The sequence below is a fragment of the Scylla paramamosain genome, chromosome 18 (genome assembly GCF_035594125.1).
Source record: "Scylla paramamosain isolate STU-SP2022 chromosome 18, ASM3559412v1, whole genome shotgun sequence".
Lineage (NCBI taxonomy): Eukaryota > Metazoa > Arthropoda > Malacostraca > Decapoda > Portunidae > Scylla > Scylla paramamosain.
Window position 1 is genome coordinate 22,766,481 of NC_087168.1, and position 23,712 is coordinate 22,790,192.

The window sequence follows — 23,712 nt, forward strand, 5'->3', positions numbered from 1 at the left end:
TCCTCTCTCTAAAATTACCGCGGCACGGGAGTATCAGACAGGTTAAGTGACGTTAGGTAATGAACGCCTGCCGCGGCTCCCAGAATACTTCAAGGTGAGCCAGAACACGGAATCCAGAGGTAGACTGAGGGTGGCGCGCTCTCACCTGATCACGCGACACCTGCACTGCACTTATGTCTAATTAACTCTCGGAGAAGTGTGGTGAGGTGAGAGGGAGAGGGAAGCAGTGGTGGTAGAGAGAGAGAGAGAGAGAGAGAGAGAGAGAGATGAGAGAGAGAGAGAGAGAGAGAGAGAGGAGAGAGAGAGAGAGAGACGAGAGAGAGAGAGAGAGAGAGAGAGAGAGATGAGAGAGAGAGAGAGAGAGAGACTGTCTAGAAATATTGATTCATTCGTAAGATTTCAAAATATTATGAATTTATTGAAGTTTCCTCCGGGTCAAACTTTTTTTTCTCTTTTGAACGTAAAAATTGACCAGAACAGATAAAAGATGAAAAATAGCGAGTAAAAAATAAAAGGGAAAAAAGAAAAACAAAGGAAAAAAAACAGCAAGTAAATTAAGGAAAAAGGGGAAAAGTACAAAATTTCTTACTGTCCTTCTATCTTGGCTGTAATGAAAACTTTGTAAATCCTCCGCGGACCAACTTCCCGACTTGTCCAAATGGGAGGTCAGGGTGTGTGTGTGTGTGTGTGTGTGTGTGTGTGTGTGTGTGTGTGTGTGTGTGTGTGTGTGTGTGTGTGTGTGTGTGTGTAGAAATAAAGGACTTCACCAATAATACAGTTCAGTTTAATGTAGTAATATACAAACGAACAGTTACACATTCGATGAAGAGAAAGAAGATCAGATTAAACAAGAGACGATATCAAGACGCGAATGAGAAAAAAATAAATAAACGAAACAAAGGAAGAGAAATAAGATAACATGAACTAATTAAAAAAGGGAAACAACGAAAATAAAAAGACAGAAAAAAAAATATACAAAAGAAAACAACTACAGACGTCACACACACACACACACACACACACAGACACACACACCAACACAACACGATTCACAACCAACACAAAACAACCGTACCTTCCCTTGCCTTGCCTTCCCTAACCTTGCCAGGCGTCACTTCACCTCACTCCTACCCGCCTCGTCGCACCTCGTCCTTGCTGCTTCTCGAGACAGATCGGGGACCGTGGGTGGTGGTGGTGGTGGTGGTAGAGGTAACGGGCCCCTCCAATGTCTACACAAGCCGCCTCTTCAACCTCCCGCAAGTTTTAACGAGGAGCAGCGTCTCGTATCCGGCGGGAGAGTAAAGTATAGCTCTTCCACAATAGGCGCAGCAAAAGGAGGAGGAGGAGGAGGCGCAGGATGAGAAGGAGCAGTAGGAGGAGGAGGAGGGTTAAGTGAGGGAAGGCACGGCAGGCGGTAAGCGGAGCATCGACCAGTGAGTGTCAGTATTAGCGAAACTACGAGAAAATATGGAAGATAAGGATAGACACACGATATAGGCGAGGAGAGAGAGAGAGAGAGAGAGAGAGAGAGAGAACAGGAATATATAAACGTAATCAGCATCAGAATAAAAAGAAAAGACTTAAAAAAAAGAGGAAGAACAAAAGAAAAGAGAAATACACCAAACGAAGGAGGTTATCTGTATTTGGAGGAGGAGGAGGAGGAGGAGGAAGAGGAGGAGGAAGAGAAGGAGGGGGGATAGACTCTCTCACCTCCCTCATCCCCCTCCCCCTTCATTACTGGCAGACAATCAATAAAGGGACAGAAACAACCTTCAAAAAAAAGTTTGTACGTCATTCTGATAGTGAGCGGAAATTTGTGCAATCACTCAGCCATCACTCATTCCCAGCCATCCCACCTCCTCCTCCTCCTCCTCCTCATCCTCTTCCTCCTCCTCCTCCTCCTTAATGTGATTCCTTTCCTCCTCTGCCATATTTCACCCCTCACCTTCATCTCTCCCTCTTATTCCTGGTTCTCTTCTTCCTCTTCATCTACTTTAACATTTCTGCTTTTCTCTTCTCTTTTCATGCCCTGTCTCTTTGTTATTTCTGCTTTTCCTCTCCCTTTTTCGCTGTCTCTACGGTTTCCTTTTTTTTTTTCTTCGCTTTCGCCTCCTCTCCTTGCTATTCCTGGCTCTTTCTTCCTCTTTTACCTCCTCTCCCTGCTTCCCTTTACTTTTATTTCCATTCACTTACTCTCCCTGCTATTTCTGCTGTTCTCTCCCTTTTTCATTTGCTCTTTCTACCATTCCGTCTTCTCTCTTCTTCACACATCCCCTCTTTTGTTATTTCTGCTTCTCTCTTCCCTTTCTGTACCTCCCTTTTTATCTCCCCATCCTTCACCCTTCACCTGCTTCTATCCCTCCTGTTCTTACCTCCCTTAATACCTTCACGAGTCTATTTCTCCCTCCCTGCCTTCCTTGACTCACCTCTTTCACTGATGGGTTGGTCCTCACGCTAGAAGCAAAGGAAGGAAGGAGGAGGACAAGAAACAGACTCTCACACACTTCTATTCATGGTCGGTTCTCCACTCAAGGGTTGGTTCTCATGTTAAAGGCAAGTGAGGGAAGGAGAGACACACACATTCACACGTTCATTACTACATATTCGGTATCGTAAGGTAATGGATATATATAAGTGACTGGAATGCGGCAATGTAATGAGATAAGACAGAGGATAGACAGAGGAACAAAAAATCACAAGAGCACAGTCTGGCGTAGCATAATCCTCAAGAACTGTTGTTTCTTCTCTTCCTCCATGTTTGGGAGCCTCGCTGGTGGAGATGGCGGTAGTATTGGGAAGACATAAAAGGTCTCATTTGGGGGAGGCCATCGAGACTGTGAGAGAGACATTTGTGCGTGTCCCGCGGTTGAGCTCAGTCTGCGGTGAAGTTTTGGGATTCCACGTATGAGTCAGGAGTCTCAGGCAGCGTGGAGGTCTGGCCGGCTGACTCCCTGTCTGACTGGTTGGCTCCGAGTTGCGAGGTCTTATTGAACACAGGCATTCACTAAGGGGCTTTATAGCAAGGTTAATGCTGGTTTGCCTTACTGTGATGCTGGCTTTTGCGAACTGTGATGTTTACTTGTCTCATTATCTGCGTGAGTTCTTGAATGTTGCTTTTGGTCGTGTTGTGTGTCTTCAGTTCCCTTTTAAATGTGTCTAGAATAGAATCTTGTGGGGCAAAGAGAGAGAGAAAGGGAGAGAGATACACAAGCACAGACACACAGAGACAGACAGAAAGACAGATCAAGAAACAGAGGGAAAACACTTCAGTAAGCCATCAGGAAGGAGCACTGAAGGGTCACTAGCTAAAAATATTCCAATCACTTTCCACTCAGTCACACCCGTCACTCCCCCAATACTCTTGATGGACGAGGAACGATAAACACACAAATTTATCCCTTGATGCACTTAGGAAGGAGAGAGAGACTAGCACATCCATAAATAAACAGTGAGTGGGGTGGAGATGTGTGTGTGGGTGAGTGGGGGAGTGTGTGGTTAAGTGTACAGACTATATTCTGAAGTACCTCTGCGCCGCACCTCATCTACATGCGAAAGGCCCTAGAAGTTGACATGACACGGGATTTTAATGATGTTTTTATGGTTGTAGTGACAGAATAATAAGATTTCTACGTTATGAACAGTAAAATACTCCTCAGAACCTGGCTAATCATCTCTGTGGCCTTTGAAAATAGTCGAGGTGAGAGAGCAAAGCGCTTCCGAATACGCACCGAAAAATATAATGCTGGAACTTTCACGGGCGCTACAAGGCTGAGGGAAAGAGAGTTCGAGGGAGACTCTTAATAGTATTTCGATATCCAGAATCAATCTCTATTGCCTGCTGTTTTTTTTTATAACACGGGTGCCTCCTCCAGTGGGGCGAGACAGGGCAGGGCGGGGCGGGTATGGTAGGCAGGCAGGTTCGGCGGGGTGACAGCTTGACCGTCACAAGGAGGCACGGGAGGCGGGAAGGTTTGGTATAAAGTCTTCATGTATTGGATATCACATAAACGGAGGGACGAAAAATGCTTATGTAAATAAATGCCGTGAGATTTACTTATGGTGTGTGTGTGTGTGTGTGTGTGTGTGTGTGTGTGTGTGTGTGTGTGTGTGTGTGTGTGTGTGTGTGTGTGTGTTATGCATTTACGCATTTTTTGGCTTATACATCATATTTGTTTTGCAATTCTACATCAAAACTTAACACTGTGGTCAATAAACTGTCTAACTATCTATCTATCTGTCTATCTATCAATTAATCTATCTATCTATCCACCTGTGTGCCTTGACTAACCAAAAGCACTCCAAACCCCTAAAAGAGACGCACACACGAAATCTCTTAGCTGGAAAACGTTTTATTTCCAGCACATATTCGCAAGTGGACGGGCGGAACAGAGAGAGGAGGTGGCCGCGATTCTTTAGAAAACGCACGAGGCTCGCTGGCCAGGCTGCTCTTTGATGTGTGATGGCGGACATACATTACACACGAGTCTTGCTACGTAAATGCATGATGGTTTTATCTCGACACAAACATTTTCTGGATCTTATTTGTATTTTCACAAAACTTAAAATGTTCTGTGGGGTTTTTTGGACTCGCTTGAATGCGTAGATAGAGAGAGACAGACAGACAGACAGACATCTATTGAAATTTTCCGTGATATTGAAGCGAGTCTGGACGTGCACATATTTTCCGCATATTACGCTCAATTTTACATCAGGTGAACTGTCCTGTGGGTTTTGGGACTTACTCAGATAGGCGGACAGATAGACAGAGACAGACGGAGCGACAGACAAAAAGAGGATCCTATCTATCTAAAATTCCTGTGTTACTGAGGCGAATCTAGACGAGAAAACATTCAACACATCATTAAAAGCACATAGCTATTATCAAAAATGTCTCTCGGGCCACACCAACATTTATTTCACTCGACAACAACAACAAAAATAAATAACAGAGGAAAAAGCAATCATACAATATTCAATTCAAACCACATTCACAATTTCACCTCCGTTCTAACATTTTACCTTCCAATGAAAACAGTCTCTCTTCACATTTTTCTCTAACTCGTCAAAAAATATTCCTGGAGCGTCAACAGCATAACACTTGCACGCTTACATTATCGCGGGGAGTCGGTGGGTGAGTGGGTCGCCCCGGGGAAGGCTGTGTTTGCGGCTGCGGTAAAACTTAGACTCCCGCATCTATAGAAGGGGACGCCTCGCTTGCCTCGGTTCTTTTCTTCACCTGTTTCATTTCACGGATGGTCTCGTTCATGTCCAGCCCCGGGAACAGCGGCGACGGAAAGAGAGAACAATGGATTTTCTGAACTAGCAGTAAAAGAAGATGGTTATGGTAACGATGGAAAGACAAAGAAGTGTAAATTTTTCTAAACTGGCAACGAAAGAAAGCAGTTAAAGAAGCACAGTGTTAGTGAATAGAGAAAAGGTTACATCTGATGCACTTAAAATCAATATGTCAGCTCCTTTAACCCTTAGCTAAAGAAAAGATAGGGAAGTGAGAATTTTTCAAACGGGCAATGAAGAAAGGTACTTAAGGCAACACGAAGACAAAGAAAAGAGAGAAAATCATGTATCTGATGAACTATAAACAAAATGTATGACCTCCTTTAACCCAGAGAGAATGAAAAGACAAAGAATGAGAATTTTTCCAAACTAGCAATGAAAGAAGGTACATGAGGCAAAACAAGGGCAACGAAAAGAGAGAGAAGCATGTATCTGATGAACTATAGATAGAATATATCACCTCCCTTAATCCACAGCGAATGAAAAGACAAAGGAATGCGAACTTTCTAAAACTGGCCACGAAAAAAAAGGCATTGGTCACGAAAAGAGAGAAAGCAACGCATCTGATAATCTAGAAAACAAAATATGGCAGATACGTTAACACAGAACCAACAAGAAGACAGAGAACTGCAAAGAACTGTATGGATTTGAAGCAGCGAGCCAACATGGAAGTACAGAGAAGCAGAACGCACTTCCACACTAAAAATAGAAAAGAAAACACTGCGGGCACAATTTAGGAAGGGCTGGAGGAAAGGTGTCGCATCCCACACACCCACACACTGCAATAAGCACCAACGAGACAATACTGATCCCCGTAACGTCTTCCCAGGATATGAAAGCGCCTATCCCACCAAGCCAGACGCCAAACAGCTGCCTGAAGTCAAGACCAGCGTCCAATCCTTGGCTTCCTTACTGACCTGTGTGGTGTCGCGGCGTGTGTGCTCCTCTGTACAAACACGAAATGCCCTCCATAGGCAAAATGTTTTAGCGTTATTTACGACAAAGCAATAAACCGTTATTATCTTCGTTTATAGTCTTATGTTATATATTTTCCAGCCTATATCACGTTGCAATTGCTTTCCTCTGTGTCAATATAGGAATGGAATGCTGCCTGAGGTGTCTAAACTAACACACCCGCGAGGTATAAGAGTCAAGATCGGCTTCCATTTCCTTTCCCTTCCTTACTGTGCCCCGTGTTGTCGCAGTCTCCGAGTGGCCAGTGTGTGTCTGCAGAGCCAACACACCTGCGAGGTATTACAGACTCAAAACCCGCCTCCATTCCTTTCCTTTCCTTACTGCGTCGCGTGTTGCCATAGTGTGTGTGTGGCCAGCGGTGTCTGCAGTCCCAGCACACTTGTCAGGCAGCAGGGAAAGGTACAATGGCTTTAACCTCAGCGAGAAGACACTACATTAAGCCACACTGGTTCTCCTCAGTGCCCAAGCCTGCCTGCCCTTCATTTACCCTGTGATAGTTAATGGCAGCATGATACTTGTTACTTCAAAAGGTTAAGCAAATGAATGGATGAGGATGGCAGGTTTGAAGACACTTATACTTAAATTTTGAATAACCCTCTTGACTACAATTTTTTTTTTTTTTTTTTTTTTTGATGACTGACACCTTTAATGGACTTTTTTCATATTCTTTTTGTTGCTCCAGGCCTGACTTCCCTCTCAAACGAAAATAAAGGTCGAAACAGACATGTTTAACACAGGGACTTCCACGTGTCGGCCTGATGTCTTCTTGCAGCTTCCCTTGTTTTCTTATATTCTTGTCTTCTTATCTAAACTAAAGGTACTGAAAAACTCGAACTAGTCTAACACTCCTTTCGTCGTCAGCAGTCTTTGAAAATCACATCCTAAACTTGTATCGCGTTAAGCTTGAAAACCTTTTGCACTAAGCTGAAATGAAGGCTGGTGTTAAAGATAGTATTGTCTCTTATGAATAACAGAGGATAAGCGGGCCATGACTGGGAGTTATTGTGCTTTATATGAGTAATGCGAATCATGATATTATGTTCTGTGTTCTGATAAATACGGTGAGTGATATAATAAGCCATGCTGGTCTTAAGGATGATGTTGGCTCCCATGAAGGAAACTTTTCAATTACACGGAACAAGTGGATCATGATTGGCAGTTATTGAGCTTTGCATGGTTAAGTTGAAGCATAAATAAGACGAATGATGTAACAAGTGACGCTGCGTTCCTCATGACAAACAGCTTTTCAATTACAGAGGATAAGTGGGTCGGAATTGCCAGTTATTGCGCTTTATATAAGTAAGGAGGGTCATAAATAAGGCAAATGATTTAACAAGTGAGTCATAAGGGCGCATGTTTTTAAAGCTGAGCCGGGGAAGATTGCACGCTGGTGGAGGAGCACAGCAGCAGCAGCAGCAGCAGCAGCAGGAGGAGGCAGATTAAAGGGAATTAGCGGATAATGTGTTATAATGAAATACCTTGCTGTACCTGACCTAAGGCAAGCTCACCTCGGTTTACCTGGTCCAGGGTGACATGACCACCTTTATGCTCAGTGTGTTAAGGCTTATATTCGCTTATCCATGCTTGCCACATTAGGATTGGTATGCTTAAACGCTTTCTTCTCTCTCAAGGACTGTTTTCAAAGGCCACAGAAAGGATTATTCGGGTTCTCGTGTGTGCTTTTACATATTGATGATGCAGAATCCTTGTCAAATTATTACTAGAATCATGAAGCAACTCGTGCAAGGTTGTTAGATGGAAACTTTTGAGGATACGCACGTACATGAATCAAACTAAACATGTGATCAGGTTGCAATAAGAGAGGCGGCTCACTTTCTTTTCAAGTCAAAACAATATGAGAGATTTTGGTTAGATTTGAATCATATGTTACCTCTTAACAGGTTCTAGATATTATGGATTACAGGAGTGTTTTTTATAGTTCTAGTGATTGCTGGAACAGGGTTTTTGTGGACGATTCTAGTGGAGGATAATGTGAACGATTCTAATGAAAGATATTGTGATTTATAGGTGCGCCTTTACGATTCTGCAACATTTATGGCGAAAAACATCATGGGGAACGCGAATGAACATCTCTGTGGTCTCTGAAAATAATCCTAATGAAAATCCAAACCATTTACGAATACGCGTCACAGTCAGACGTAACCTGCAATTTAAACAGCGTAGGAGAAAAGCTAAATTCCTGGAGTACTCACATTCCTTCTCGAAAACATTGAAGCACAACAAATCTTCCTGTAAAATGCAAGGTGTCCACTACAACCTACACTTGGAAGGTAGTAAGGCTGACCTTATAAGTGGTGGCGTTCCTCAAGGCAGCACGCAAGGAACAAGTGACACTGAGACAAGACCTGTATTCTCTGCTCATTCTGGTACATGTTGTGGGGTAATGTCACGCGTGTGGGGAGTGTGTGCGTGTGCTGTGAGTGCGTGGAGACATGAACACTGGCCAGAAAGAGTGGTGGTCTAAATGGATAGCTCCCTGATCACACACACGCACACACAGAGAGAGAGAGAGAGAGAGACCTACATATACCAAACCATATCTGCAAACACAACAAAACGTAAAAAAAAAAAAAAAAAAACAAAGCAAGATAAATATAAACAAATGAAACCAAGTTGCTTATGTAAGAATAAAGGAGGATGAAGGTGAGGAAGGACTCGAAAGAAGAAAAGGAAGGAGGGAGGGAAGGAAGAAAGAGCAGGAGGCCCGTAAACCCAACCCCACAACGAGGCCGGGCTCCAGTAAAGAGGGACAACAAGTAGGCGGAATAAGGTACGGTTTTCGGACTTAAAGGAGACATAAAAGTTGGAAGATTGCAAGCCAACGAGAAAAGTTCCCGCTGCTGAGAAAGGATCACAAGAGGTACGGCACAACAACACCACGACACACCACGAGGAGGAGGAGAAGGAGAAGAAGAAGAAAGGAGGACACAGAGAAAGGTATCTAGACCAAGTAACGATGAGTGAGACGAGACATACACTCATTCCTCCCATCCCAACCCTTAATTCTCACACTCATCCTCACCTCCCTCATCCCTGCCTCCCTCACCATCACCACAACCACCACCACAACCTCTCACAACCTCCATCCCCACGTCTATCAACACCTCAACACCCTCAACCTTATCGGAGTCCCTAAAGCACACACCAAGCAGTCAACCAAGCAACCGAGGTCTGGAAGTTGGAAAGCAAAGACGCAAGAGCCTTCCTCCCTTTCGCCCGTCGCCTGGAGCTAACATTCCTGCGGGAGGGAGTGTGAGACGCGCGATAGCTAGCTAGCTCGGCTCCAATGCATTACCCGGCGCGGATTTGATGCGGTTCTCGAGATTAACCTATTTGCAGGCACGAGGCGCGAGGTAATGTCTGGGAAGTTGCGGTCCCCTTCCACCACCTCGCCTCCACTAGGGTGTCTGGGTGTGCAGTCACATACATAGACATACATAGACATGCACTCAGTCACACAGCTCTTCTCTCTTTCCCGCATGCACGCCACATGTGTTAGATAGATAGATACGAAGGTAGATGGTTAGATAGATAGATAGATGGATAGATGGATAGATAGATGGATGGATAGATGGGTAGATAGATAGATAGATAGATAGATAGATAGATGGATAGACAGATAGATAGAGATAGATAGATAGATGAATAGATAGATAGATAGATAGATAGATAGACAGATAGACAGATAAATAGATAGACAGACAGATAGACAGCAATATAGATAGATGGATGGATAAACAGAGAGACAGTAAGATAAACAGATGGACAGATACACACACAAAAAAAAATATATATAGATAGATACAAGTAGACAGGTAGTAAAATGAACTTAACAAAAATCAAAACTCCATAAACTTATTTTCATTACCACACAAGATACTTATACGATCACATCCCCTCCCCCCACCCACGTATTGGCTACCCACACTGCACCACCATCACACCACCCAAGAGAAGTGAGGCGAGAGCAGAGCGAGCACGGGGCATTAGAGCAGCCAGGCTTTACAATACCGTGGAGGCTGCTCACCAAAGGATCGCCCCTCTGCAGACCCTAATTACGTCCATTGCTGCTGAGGTGAGGCAGGCGGAAGGTGCTGATACCAGTCAGTCGCTGCTGGCCGCCTTCCAGCTCATTTGAATAAAGATATTGTCTGCTGTCAATAAAGCTGAATCTCTATGGCTCCATGACTGGCTTCCTCATGTCCGCCACGTGCCCGCAGAGACGCAGCAGGAGGTGGTGGCGGTGGTGGTGGTGTAGGTGGTGGTGGTGGTGGTGGTGGTGGTAGATCATTACCTCAATAGCTATTCTTAACGTGTTTTAGATTATTGCACACTCATCTTCCTCCAGCAGAAGTATCCGTATTTTCTCGTGAGCAAAATTCTGGGCCTTTTATTTCTTTAATTGTCCTTTTTTTCATTGGTCTTTTTCCCAGTAAGCATTTTTTTCAGTGAGCCTTTTCTCAATGGGTGTTTTTTTTTTTTCAGTAAGGCATTTTTTCTCTCATGTCTTCTATGTTCGGGGAGTCACAGTGGGAGGACATGAAGCAAGAATATGACTGAATCCAAAACTTCCCCTTATTTTCCAAAGCTCCTATGCTCAGAAAGTCAAGGTGCAAGGTAATGGAGCAAAAGTATGACTAGCTCCAACACTTCCTCGGTGCTGCGCTGAGAACAAGAGAGGCAATCCAAGGAGACACTTCCCGCCTGGCAAGTTATTAAGACTCGGCAGTGCAGGTGATGGAGAGAGTGGAGAAGTGCAGGCTGCGTGTTGGGAAGGGAAGTGAAGGCAATTAGAAAGAGGAATGGCAGGTAATCTAGAATCAGAGTCTAAGTGTGTTCCTAATGAAGGGTAATGAGGCTATTAACGATAAGGATGCAGACCATTACGATCCAACTTGTGATAACGCGAGTCCCTGTGTGTGTGTGTGTGTGTGTGTGTGTGTGTGTGTGTGTGTGTGTGTGTGTGTGTGTGTGTGTGTGTGTGTGTGTGTGTGTGTGTGTGTGTGTTAACGTTTTTCCAACACCAAACTTTCAAGAACTCTTTCCACATTTTCGCAATCTTCCTTTGTGTGTGTGTGTGTGTGTGTGTGTGTGTGTGTGTGTGTGTGTGTGTGTGTAAGTGTGTGTGTGTGTGTATGTGTGTGTGTGTGTTAACAACTCCCAACATCACACCGTCATGAACTCTGCCCCATCACCCTCACAACATGCTACATCCCATTCCCTCCCATGCCTGTCCCCTCTTTCCCCCCTCCCCACCCCACATTCTCCTCCCACCAGACATCAATTAATCTTGCTGTGACAGTGTGTCCATCCTTCACCTTGATTAATGAGTAACTATCAGAGGGATATTATGGGCCGTACGTCTGAGGTGCTTAAGGTGCAGTGTCCCCCAGCACGCCAGCAGGGAGAGGAGGAAGGACAGGCGACGGTAAAGGGCATGAAAAACAGTGAAGGAAGGAAAAGAAGGATGAATAAGAATACACAAAGGAAGGGTGAAGGATTAGCCAGGCAGGGATAGTGAATGATGGAGGGAAGGATTGTATAAATAGTTACTGTGTCTGCAGGAGTTGGCGAAGAAGGAGTAAAAGATGGATATATTTAGCCTAGGGAAACATTAAGGATGATAATTACTTTGAAAGTGATTGCCCTCATCATGATCAATCTTGCCTCGTCCAAAAGTTTGGACAGGGCTGATGGCTCCGCTCAGACAAAGAGAGAGATCAGAGCCTTGCATACCGAAATCCCGCGACCCTGCGGCGGAGGGACACAACGCAACCGTCCCTGCACGCAGGCGTCCGCTGGACAGGGATGAGGTGTGAGCTGACGCACACAGCGGCCAGGCAAATATATGTGATTATGTTCTCGTCCTGGCGAGCATGAAGATAATGGGACGCGCTTCCCTTCTCATCTTTCCCGTCCATCCTCTGAGACAGAATTGAGAGAAAAAGTAAAGAAATAACAAAGGTTGCTTAGAATTTTCAGACTTTTTTTCAACGATTATCAATAATGCTGTCCACGTGATATATAGATGAGGCGCTACAAACTGTTTTTTTCTTCTCTTTCACAGATCCCTTTGCTGCAGCGCCTCCACCATCACCCCAGCCAACCACACCCACGGTGGACGCAGCAAAGCTCCACCCACATCCACCGCCTCCGCCTCTGCTGCAGTCACGCCACAGGCCCTCAGCGGCCACACTCCCGGCCAGTGGACAGAACGGCCTCTGCTGGCGCGCCTCATGCCCTCTGAGGGATATGACGAATGTGGAGGCTGTCGAGGCCGTGGGAGGCCTACTCGGGCAGCGCACGCTCTCTAGTGGCTGGGTCATGGCGGCCCCAGCGATGCGTGTGGACCGGTGGTGGTAGGACGCTGCCAGAGCCTCGACACACTCGTCACACTGCTGCTTCCCACCCCACGCAACCCGTGCTCTGGGGCAACGCCTGTCTGTAACAGTACCCCTAGCAATGACCCCTCCCGGCCACGCCCACGCCACCCCGTCAGCTCCCACCCATCCTGCGGCGCCCGCACAACCGTCGTCTCTTGGTCAGGAAGCCCCGGAGGTCACCAGCAGTGAAGCCACGCGTCAGGATCACCAGTGAGCCGCGTGACACTCACACTCTTGATTCTTACCAAAGTGAAAGAGACACACCACCAGTAACACGCCTGCAGGTCCCATCGCCACTTCCAGGACGAGGCAAATTGTGGCACGGCCTAAATCTTAGCGGTGTTAATGTTGCCATGTCTGTGTGTGCGTGAAGTCAGGGCCCAGCCAGCTCTGCGCCACAAGGCAGCCGCGCAATCCATCTAGGAGCTATGAAACCTGACAGTTCCCGCCGCAACTTTCCGAAGAGGTAGTTCGGGGGAGCGAAGGTCCAGGACAGCATGGCCGACCTGAGTCCCCGGCGGCGGTGAGAGGCGGGCCGCGAGTGTTGACAGGTGGCGCTGGGTGAAGGAGACTTGCCAAATATACCCCCCAGTCGTCACCGTGTTTGTGGGCGGCCCTCATCTGTGTCTGCCAGGGTGTGCCGCCAGTCAGGCTCAGTTGGCTTCTGGTGACGCACCCCGCCCTGCGTCTCTTCACCCGCGGCAGCCTGGCGTGGGCGTGCATGGTGTAACGGGCGGCCTCGGAGGTCCGCCGCAGCGCGACTGTGGCTCCCGCCCGGTCCACCGCCGCTGCTGCCTCCACCTGGGGGGGCCGGCGTCTGGCCTCGCATGGCCGCGGTAATGTTCCTACGCAAGGCAATGCGTTACTACCGCCTCTGGATTTACACGTGCAATGCCGTCCTGCTCGTGTCAGTGTTCGTATTTATGGGCGTGGCCTTACGTGTGACGACTCATCCGTACCTGTCCCTCGTGCCCACCCCCCCTGCCTACCACCCGACCTTCCTCTACGGTTACGTGGCTCTCCTGCTGCAGGCGGGAGTCCTGCAGGCGCTGGGATGTGTGGGCGCCCTGCGGCTCTCCCAGCGGCTCCTCAACATCTACTGGTTTCTGTTGCTGTTCCTGTTACTGGGCGATGTGGTGGTGGGCCTAGTGTGGCTGTACCGCTTCTCCCACCTCACAGACGGCCTGCTGCCTTACGCCCGCAACACGCTCCACACCCAGTACGGCAATGACCCGGACGTGACGGAGGCGTGGGACGCTCTGCAGCGATCCGCCAAGTGCTGCGGCGTCGCGGAGCCGCAAGATTACAACGAGACGCAGTGGGCGATGCGCCAGGGCCAGTCTGTCCTTAGGCTCCCGGCGTCGTGCTGCGTCATGGACGAAGGCAGGAGCGTGACGCCGAGCACTCGCCCTGTCAACTACCAGGCTGACCCAAGTCCTCGCCACGTAAAGCTTTCGCGGAAAAAGCCCACCATGGACGCACCGAAGAGTGCGTCACGCCCCGAGGGTCGCGCCAGCTACCGCAACCTGACGTGCGGCGAGAACAGCCACGTGCGGGACCAGTACGAGGGCTGCCTGGTGCACCTGGAGCGCTGGCTGCTCGAGTCAGCGGAGACGCTCATGATTCTCGGGTTTTGTGTCATAGCTTTTATCAAACTGTGTTTTGTTGGCATATTACGCTTTGAAATACAAGAAATGATTCAGAAAATAAAAATCCTGCAAGGCGAGGCCCCGTGCGTGCCCAACCCGGAGATCGCCGCGGCGCTGGGTCTCGTGTCGCCCGACAAAGCGGCGGAGTGCGGGGGGCTGCTGAGCTCAGGCGGCGGCGAGGGGGACGGCGCGGGGGCGCCTGACGGGGGCGGCGAGGGCCACCAGGACTCGGAGTCGGGCGCCGCCACGCCCCTCACGCAGCCCCGCCTCAATCACCTGCCCAGCCACACGGACGGGGCAGAGTCCGACACCAACTCCCATTGCGCCCTCATCACGGACACTCCCGTGCGCCGCCCGCAGCCGGACAAGCGCAAGCCTAATGGCAATAATAACGACGTGACAGAACTACGCGAACTGCGTCACGTGCGGCAGACTCAAATATGATAATGGCGAGCGGCCTCCTTGTGGACTCGTCTGGTGGGAGGGTGGAGCAGAAAGTCCACGTGAGCGGCGGCGGGCCTGAGCCCAGGTAGTGGATGTAGTAGTGCGCTGCCGCTGCTGGGGCCAGCATGAGGGTCCGGGGTCAGGGGTCACGGGACACCCCACATAGCCTTACACCGCCCCCTGCCCCGCGCCCCAGCCAGCGCCGCCGCCCCTCCCCGGGCCTCGCAGGCACTGGGTCGCGGCTACCACGCGCGAGGCACAAACCAAAACCAAGGCCTCCGTAACATAAGGTCACGACGATGACGCCAGGACAGTGAGGGACAGTGAGGGCCACGACGAGGTGTGCCCCTCCCTCCCTCCCATCCCACGGGAGACAGGAGCAGTGGATGGCCCCCAGCCCCGCCCCAGCCACGCTGGTCGCCGCTCCCACACCGCGGTGACACGCCTGCCGCCATCTCTTCACACACAAGGTAAGCAAAAATAATACGTACATTCACGCGCTACTTTTAGACGCCGAGACCCCGCCCATTGCAAGCTGTACACTGTTGTTGCTGTTGCTGCTGTTCACTTCTTGTTACGGTGGCGGCGGCGGTGGCGAGGGTGGTGGTGGGAAGGCAGCCAGACAGTGGTGGTGATGGCACTTGCTGTATTTACCCTCAGTCATAACCCTGCCACCGCCACCATCATCACAGCCTCCACCACCACTGCCACCGCCACCACCACCACCACCACCACCAACATCACCACCGCCATCACCACCGCCAGCTGCCAACACACACAAGGCGCTTATCACACAGGAGGCTTATTTTACCCACACAAAAGGGGAGAGAGAGAGAGAGAGAGAGAGAGAGAGAGAGACCAAACACCACCATACTGACCATCATCGTCAAACACACCACTTCCCGCACTCACTTGCCTCGCCTCGCTGGCAACACTGCACAGCACCACACAACTTACCTGCAACAAAAGAGACAAAGCACATTAAAATCAGCATTAAAGTCAAAGAGCCACCGAAAAAAAACACCTTTGTAATCTATATAAAAAAAATTAGTACATAAAATACACGTTACATTTCGTTAGTAAACCGTTTAAAATACTCCTTTTTATTTTTTACATTAAACTCACAAACCATAGGAAAAAAAGAATATGTGTGATATACGTAAGGAAAAACGGAAAATACACGGTACATTTCATAAGTAAACCTTTACATTACCACCTTTTTAAATGGCCTTCCCTCTTTGCCTAGCACCAACTCGTCTCCAACCCATCCATATCTCTTAACCTTGACAATAAACACCTTTCCTAACCTTCCCCTTTTTCCCCTTCGTCTAAACATCTCACCCCTTCCTCCGTCCCTCTCCCTCCCTCTTCCTCCCTCTCCCCCCTCTTTCTCTCTCCATCTCTCACCCTCCTCCTTCGTCCTTCTCTCCCCTCCACCCAAGCATCACTCATCCCAGTAACCTTCTCCCCCTCCTCTCCACCTATCCACTCTCACTCACTCATACACCCACTCAGTCTCCCCTCCCAACAAGTCCCTCTCTTTCTTCAGTCACTATCTATTTTATCTCCGCCTCTCGTCACCCCCTAAATGGCATCACCACTCAGGTAAACACACTCACGCACTCACTCACTCACTCACTCACGCACACACACACAAGCACACACACGCACGCACGCACGCACATTTCTTACCAATCTGCACCTATGCATCTCTCTCTCTCTCTCTCTCTCTCTCTCTCTCTCTCTCTCTCTCTCTCTCTCTCTCTCTCTCTCTCTCTCTCTCTCTCTCTCTCTCTCTCTCTCTCTCTCTCTCTCTCTCTGCCTACTCAAACTGCCAGTCTTTCTCAACCCTACTCCATTACTGCTTTCACCTTCCCTCTCTCTCTCCCTCTCCCTCTCTCTCTACCCATCCTACCTCTTCTCCTCTTCCTCCCTCCTTTCGTCTCACTTCCAAACGAAAGTGGAGTTAAGTGCAATTAGGAAAACTTAACAAATGACTACGTTTAATTTACACGAGAGAGAGAGAGAGAGAGAGAGAGAGAGAGAGAGAGAGAGAGAGAGAGAGAGAGAGAGAGAGAGAGAGAGAGAGAGAGAGAGAGAGAGAGAGAGAGAGAGAGAGAGAGAGAGAGAGAGAGAGAGAGAGAGAGAGAGTATACATATAGGATCAATTACACGTAAGCATACATATCCTTTTTTCCACCTGGCTCTCTTCACAGCCACAACAATCAATCGTCCATGTGTCATTTGTACCTGACAGACTCATTTTCATTCATATCTATGCCCGTGGAAACCCATTTATATCTGTGTTTATGAATTATTTATTTCTTGGAGGTAACTGTAGAGGGGACAGGTAGGTAGATGGATGGATACGTAGGTAGGTAAGTGGATAGGTAAGGAAATAGATGGATAGATGGATAGGTAGATAGGTAAATAGGTATGCAGATAGATAGATAGATAGATAGGTAGACAGATAAGGAGACAGACAAGCATACAGACAGACAGAAAGATAGATAGACAGATAGATAAAAGATAGACTAACTGGCTGACTGACTGACTGCTTAATTAATAGACATATAGACAAATAAAATTAACACATCACATATTCCACACACCCAACTGCACTGGCCAATTTAACCATGCAGAACTCTCCTCTTTAACAGGTGAAAAGAATGAGTGCCGTGTCTCCACCTTCAATGGGAGGTACTTGTGGTGGTAAATGCAGCCCCCACACACATTTCACTCGTCCGCTCGCTCACTTCCATAACTTCTGCGAGTCTAGGGCCCTCGAGTATTCGCCCGCCTAACGCTACCAATTTCTCCCCCTGACACATGTTTCCTCTCCCACACGCACACTCATACAAACTCACACACTCTCACACACACACACACACATCTGCACCTCATTTTACTCCGCCGCCGAGGTCTTTCCACTTAACTAAGCAAACAGCTGGATAACTTTAACGAATTCTCTTGCATTTCCTAGTAGGTTATAGCGTGTTTCCCTCTCCCTCTCTCTCTCTCTCTCTCTCTCTCACACACACACCAATATTGTCACTTGAGGTAATGGAAGGAAACACAGGAGAAGCAGGTGCGGCTGGTAGGCGGTAAGTGTCCCTTTATCAGACGAGTTACAGGCCAAGGAAGCACGGAACACGCAGGCAGGCCAAGGAGGACGACTGGGAGGGAGTGGGGGAAATATACCACATTACCATTAACACTACCATAACACACCACCACGGAGGACGCTTCTAGGGGGGATATACTACACTAACACCACACTACCATCACCGCACTACACCAAGGAGGCAAGCTAAGACCCCCACCACACTAACATACTACCACACCACGCTACACGAAGGCAGGGGGGGAATATACCACACTAATACCACACTAGACCACGGATAAAGGCTAAGAGAACGTTTAGTGGGGAAAATATACCACACACCACTACAGTAACGCCACATCACCACACCACACCACCATACAACGTTCTTTTGTATTCCAGTGTCGTGTGATATTAGTGTTTTAAGCTGGATTTGGATTAAGGAGTCCTAGTGATGCTCTAACTGGTGAGTTGCACACAGTTACTGCACCAAGATTAGTTGTGAATAGCGGTGTGGAGAGGTGAGGTGCTATGAGTGACTGTGTTGGAGGTGAGGAGCCTTATTGGGCCTGGACTGAGAGAAGGTAGCAAGGTATAACAGTGCACTGGCTTGAGGAGTCTTACTGGGTCTAGACTGACAGAAGCTAGCGAGGTGTTGAGTGTAGCAGTGCAGTGTCTCGTGGAGGTGGTAGTCTTACTGGGTCTAGACTGACAGAAGCTAGCGAGGTGTTGAGTGTAGCAGTGCAGTGTGTCTCGTGGAGGTGGTGTGCAATACTTAGAGCCTCATTAAGTGTCATTTGTCTACTGGTGGCTGGCTGTTTCTCTCCCTCACTCTTTTCTCCTGGCACCGCTAATACCATTACCACTGTCACTAGCATTGTCTTGTGTGTGTGTGTGTGTGTGTGTGTGTGTGTGTGTGTGTGTGTGTGTGTTGCTAGTGTTGGCATTCAAAGCAGTTATCCTTTTCTTGATTATTTTTCTCTTTATTTCTTATTCCTTCTTTATTCATTATCTCTCCCTCTCTTCCTCCTTCTCCTCCTCCTCCTCTCGCCTCTTCAAGGAAAGATCTATAGAAGCGAGTAGTCTTGTGAAGCAGGTAACCTCATTATAGGCCGATACACTTATATCGTAACTATAATGCTGCTGTCTCTTCCTCCTCCTCCTCCTCCTCCTCCTCCTCCTCCTCCTCCTCCTCCTCCTCCTCCTCCTCCTCCTCCTCTTCTCCCTTATCCACTTATCCTCTCCCTCTCTTCATCGTGTATTCATCTTACTCCTCATCCATTTTACCTTCCTCTCAGCCTCCACTCTTCGGCCTCCACTTCACAGCACCTTCCCACCTCGGCCATTACCTTTCACTCTACACCTGCACCCTCGTACCACACCCATCCTCTCACCACAGGTACTTGAATTATCTTCTTTACGTTCCTCCTATCTCCTGCCATAACTTGCATCTTGTCAACTCGTGGGTATATCTTCGTGACTAGCAATGAGAGGTAATTTAGTTCAGTCTATCCTTTCCTCACAGTATTTATGGTTCGTGATCTTAAATGCTTTGCTCTCTCTCTCTCTCTCACGTAAGGATTGTTTTCAAAGGTCGTATATATTATTTGTTGGGTTCTCAAGGGTGTTTTTATCCCGCTGATGATGCAGAATCTTATCGTCACGTTAGGGAAATAAGCCAGGAGGTAAAAAATGGTTTAAAAAATGTTCAAATGCCATTGTCAAAGAAGAAAATAAGAGTGCAAGAACTAAAAGAGTTTTATTCTACTTATGATGCAGAATCTTTTTTAATATATTACGGAGATTAAAAAAGAGGTAAAAAATGGATAGAAAATTCAGTTACCATTCCCAAAAGAAGAAAACAAAAGCAGAAGAAGAGAGAAAGAAGTCAGTTTATATTCTGAAGTGTCTTGATGCTGCTCCATTGAAACAGGAGGCAGGAGGAAATACAGACACACTAAGAGTCCCAGAGGTCACCAGTAAAGGGAATGAGTGAATATACTTGAATAGCTTAATAACTTCTACTACACCTTGTTAAATGCACTGCAGAGAATATACTGGCTAAGTAGAATCACAATAAAAAGAAGGTTTGAATATCCTAATAACTTGTACACCTTGTTGAAAGCAGATAAGACAATGTGTTTATATCGTCCCAAGAGGTGGTGTGAGTCAAGAAATGCGTCACAAGGTGGAGGGCGTTCCGTGGGAGTGTTCGAGTGTGGGGAGAAGCAATGTGTCGAGGGGCCTAATAATAATATCTCTACTCCCCTCTCCCCCTTTCTCCCCTTTCGCTACTTTCACATTCACATATTTATTACCACATTCCCAAAATAAACCGAGGCTACATACTTCACGTGTTCTTAAAGCTACATTTTTCCATTTTCTTTCCTCCTTATGCAGTTCATTTTCTTTCTTATTCCTCCTTTCGCTCCTGTCAGACTCCAACGTATATCACTTCACTCTCAAAATAAACCTTGGCTACATACTTCGTGTTGCTAAAGCTTTTTTTCTTTATTTTTTTTTCTTTACGCGGTCACTTTTCTCTCTCTCTCTCTCTCTCTCTCTCTCTCTCTCTCACTCTCTCTCTCTCTCTCTCTCTCTCTCTCTCTCTCTCTCTCTCTCTCTCTCTCTCTCTCTCTCAACTCTCAGATTTAAACGTATGCCAGTTCATTCTTAAAATAAACCTTGGCTACATACTCGTGATTTTAAACCTTCATTTTTTTTTTTTTTTTCATTTTCCTCGATGCGATTCTATTACGAGTATTGCGATTACATTTTCTCACGTATTACTTCCCTTTCACTACTCTGAGACACACATTCGTAAAACAAACTGTGGCCTCATATCCCATGCTCTTAAACCTTCATTTCTCTCTCTCTCTCTCTCTCTCTCTCTCTCTCTCTCTCTCTCTCTCTCTCTCTCTCTCTCTCTCTCTCTCTCTCTCTCTCTCTCTCTCTCTCTCTCTATGCAGTTGCTTTTTTTAATTACTTCTCGTCTGCTTCTCTCCTAAGACTCACACACACGTTGGTTCATACCTCAAATAAACCACGGTCACATATCTCGAAGTGTGTGTGTGTTTGTTTTCTTTAAGCTCATCCATTTCTTATTTTTCCTTATGTTCAGTGCGATTACATTTCCTTTTGACTCCTTCTTTCCCTTTTCTCTCTAAGATTCACTCACACGTATGTCAGTGCAGCCCTAAAATAAACCACGGTCCCAGATTTGGATGCGTTCAGAGTTTTTTTTTTTTTTTTCTCTCTCTCTTTTCTTCTTTCTTTCTTTTTATGATTCTCACGTATAAATTCTTGCCTAAAAATAAATTGTGACTGAATACAGGGAAATGTGCCTCAATAAATCAACACAGACAGCTAGAGAATATAAAAAAAATAAAAAAAACATGAGAAAATAAGAGAAGAGAAGAGAAAAGAAGCTGCAAGAAGCCACCCAGTCTAGACGTGTGGGAGTCACTGTACAAAAGACACCCACGTATTTCCGACCACCACTCTCATCCATGAACTTGTCCAAAAAAAAAAACTCAACAACTTAGGTAACTATGCGAGTAAATCTAAGTCAAAAATTATGGAGTTTGATAGGAAAAAAAAAGAAAAGCAAGACATTTAGATACACTCATGGAATTTCCTCCCTTTCGTTTATCTTTCTCTCCCTGTCCATTTCTTTTCTACATGTGTTAGCTCCTCGCCAGAAGTGAGTGTGAGGCTAAACTGAGCTAGACGAGGAGAGAGAGAGAGAGAGAGAGAGAGAGGGAGGCACGATGGAGTCACGATTGCGTCACTGTTTCTCTGAGTGGCAGTGGTGGTGGTGGTGGTGGTGGCCAATATTATGTAAAGAAGTCTCACCTCCCTCTTCTCGCCTCCCTCTTCCCGCCTCGCTCTTCCCGCTCAATTCCTCACCGCCTCCTTGAGTGACTACCGCCCTGGCTCCGCGCCCCGAGGATTGTGCAAGAGTGGTTCCTCCCGTCTATCTATCACGTCTATTATGAAACACTGCTGTGATGTACTAAGGTGTGTGTTGAGGGAGTTTGTGGGGAGGTTAGTGTGTGTGTGTGTGTGTGTGTGTGTGTGTGTGTGTGTGTGTGATTTGAGGAGTATCATTATTTCTGTCTTCTCTCTCTCTCTCTCTCTCTCTCTCTCTCTCTCTCTCTCTCTCTCTCTCTCTCCTCTCTCTCTCTCTCTCTCTCTCTGCACGTACATGCATGTTTCTACCTTTCCTCCCTTTCCTTTTCCTTCTTTCCTTTCCTCCCCTTCTCTTCCCTTTCCCTCTCCTGTTCACTTTGCCTTCCCTCCTTCCCTCCCCCTGACTCTCTCCACCGTCATTATTCATCCCTTCCTTTCAACTGCCTTCCCTTGGTCTACTTCTTCATTTCCTCCCACTGCTTCCAAGTCCTCTCACTCTCTCCCTCCCTCTCTCTCTCTCTCTCGTCTCTCTCTCTCTCTCTCTCTCTCTCTCTCTAGACAGTGCACTGTATCACAAACACCCTCGTAAGATCACATAGATACACTGATACTTGTTCTTTCTTCACGTTTCTTTGTGTTTCTTTGTCTCTCCCTCATCTCTCCACACTGACTCGCTGCTATTTGCTATTTCTTCACGTTTCTTTGTGTTTCTTTGTGTTTCCCTTTTACCTCCCTTTGCCCATAGCCTCCATCTGCCTCCCGAGATTAAAACCTTCCGCTTCCCCGTCACCTCCTATACGCCGCGCCTCTCTAAACATCCCTCCACCATATGTTCCTGCCTGAAGGTCACGCCGCGTTGATCCCAGGAAGCGGAAAATAGAAGGAAAGTGGGTGCCAATCTTTCTTCTCTCTCCGCGTCCCTGTGTGAGACGAGGGAGTGTTGTGGTGTGGTTGTGGTGGCAGCAGAGGAAGTGAAGGTTAGGTATGATTTAGACTTTTTAGAGTGAGAGACGGTGTAAGTGATGTGTTTTTGAGTGTGTTAAGAGAGAGAGAGAGAGAGAGAGAGAGAGAGAGAGGGAGAGGGAGAGAAGAGAGGAACACAGACAGACAGACAGACATTCAGGGAATTGACAAGTGTGATAACTAGACAATCCCAAAGAAAGTGATGAAAAACACCTGCTCCACACACACACACACACACACACACACACCTATTCTCCTACACACCTACCGCCACGCACCCTCCCTCCCCCCCCAACACACACCTATCCCACACATCTACCACACACGTGACTAATTCAAAGTACGTGCCGTGGAAACACCTCATCTATGCAACTACACAGTAAACAGGTGAAGGCCATACCCCCCCTCCTCCCCTCCCCCCAGATCTGTCACCCCAGTACCGTAAGTGTCTGGCCGGCCTCCAGCTATGTGGGGGGAAGGGAGGGGGAAGGAAAGGGGAAAGGGGTGGAAGGGAAGGGAAGGGAAACAGGGGGGGAAGGAAAGGAAAACAAGGGGACTATACGGTAAGGGTGTTGTGAGGGGAGTGTTTAAGGAGGAAGGGGAACAACAGTGGTAGTGGTGGTGGTGGTGATGGTGGTAGTGATGGTGGTGGTGGTGGTGGTGGAGGTGGTGGTGGTGGTGGTAGAAGTGTGGAAGTAGGTCAGGGAGAACACACAGTAATCAGGGGGAGTAAACACATAAAACCCGTACACACACACACACACACACACACACACACACACACACACACACACACACACCTTCAAGTAGGGACAATCTGAAACTCATTAGGGAGTTGTGACGTCCCCATCGATACCTCTCCCCACCTCCCCACTCTGCCTCCATCGCCTCCCCCTCCATCACAATAAACAAGGTGCTTTAATAACCAGTGGAAAGTGTGAATCGCGTGGCGGGGCTGAGGTCACGG

The 23,712-nt window shown here is 47.4% G+C and overlaps 2 protein-coding genes across 5 annotated transcripts in view; one reads left to right on the forward strand and one right to left on the reverse strand.

Moving 5' to 3' along the window:
- Window positions 1-23,712, reverse strand: part of LOC135109312 (pseudouridine-5'-phosphate glycosidase-like) — an 87,140-nt gene that overhangs the window by 21,748 nt on the left and 41,680 nt on the right. The gene's annotated exons all lie outside the window — the stretch shown is intronic.
- The window catches only part of LOC135109314 (leukocyte antigen CD37-like), a 68,043-nt gene that overhangs the window by 16,470 nt on the left and 27,861 nt on the right, over window positions 1-23,712 (forward strand). Inside the window, exon 2 of the mRNA XM_064020650.1 lies at window positions 12,359-15,237. Coding sequence (XP_063876720.1) covers window positions 13,502-14,767 — 1,266 coding nt within the window. The 5' untranslated portion in view covers window positions 12,359-13,501 and the 3' untranslated portion in view covers window positions 14,768-15,237. The remainder of the gene's footprint in view (window positions 1-12,358; window positions 15,238-23,712) is intronic.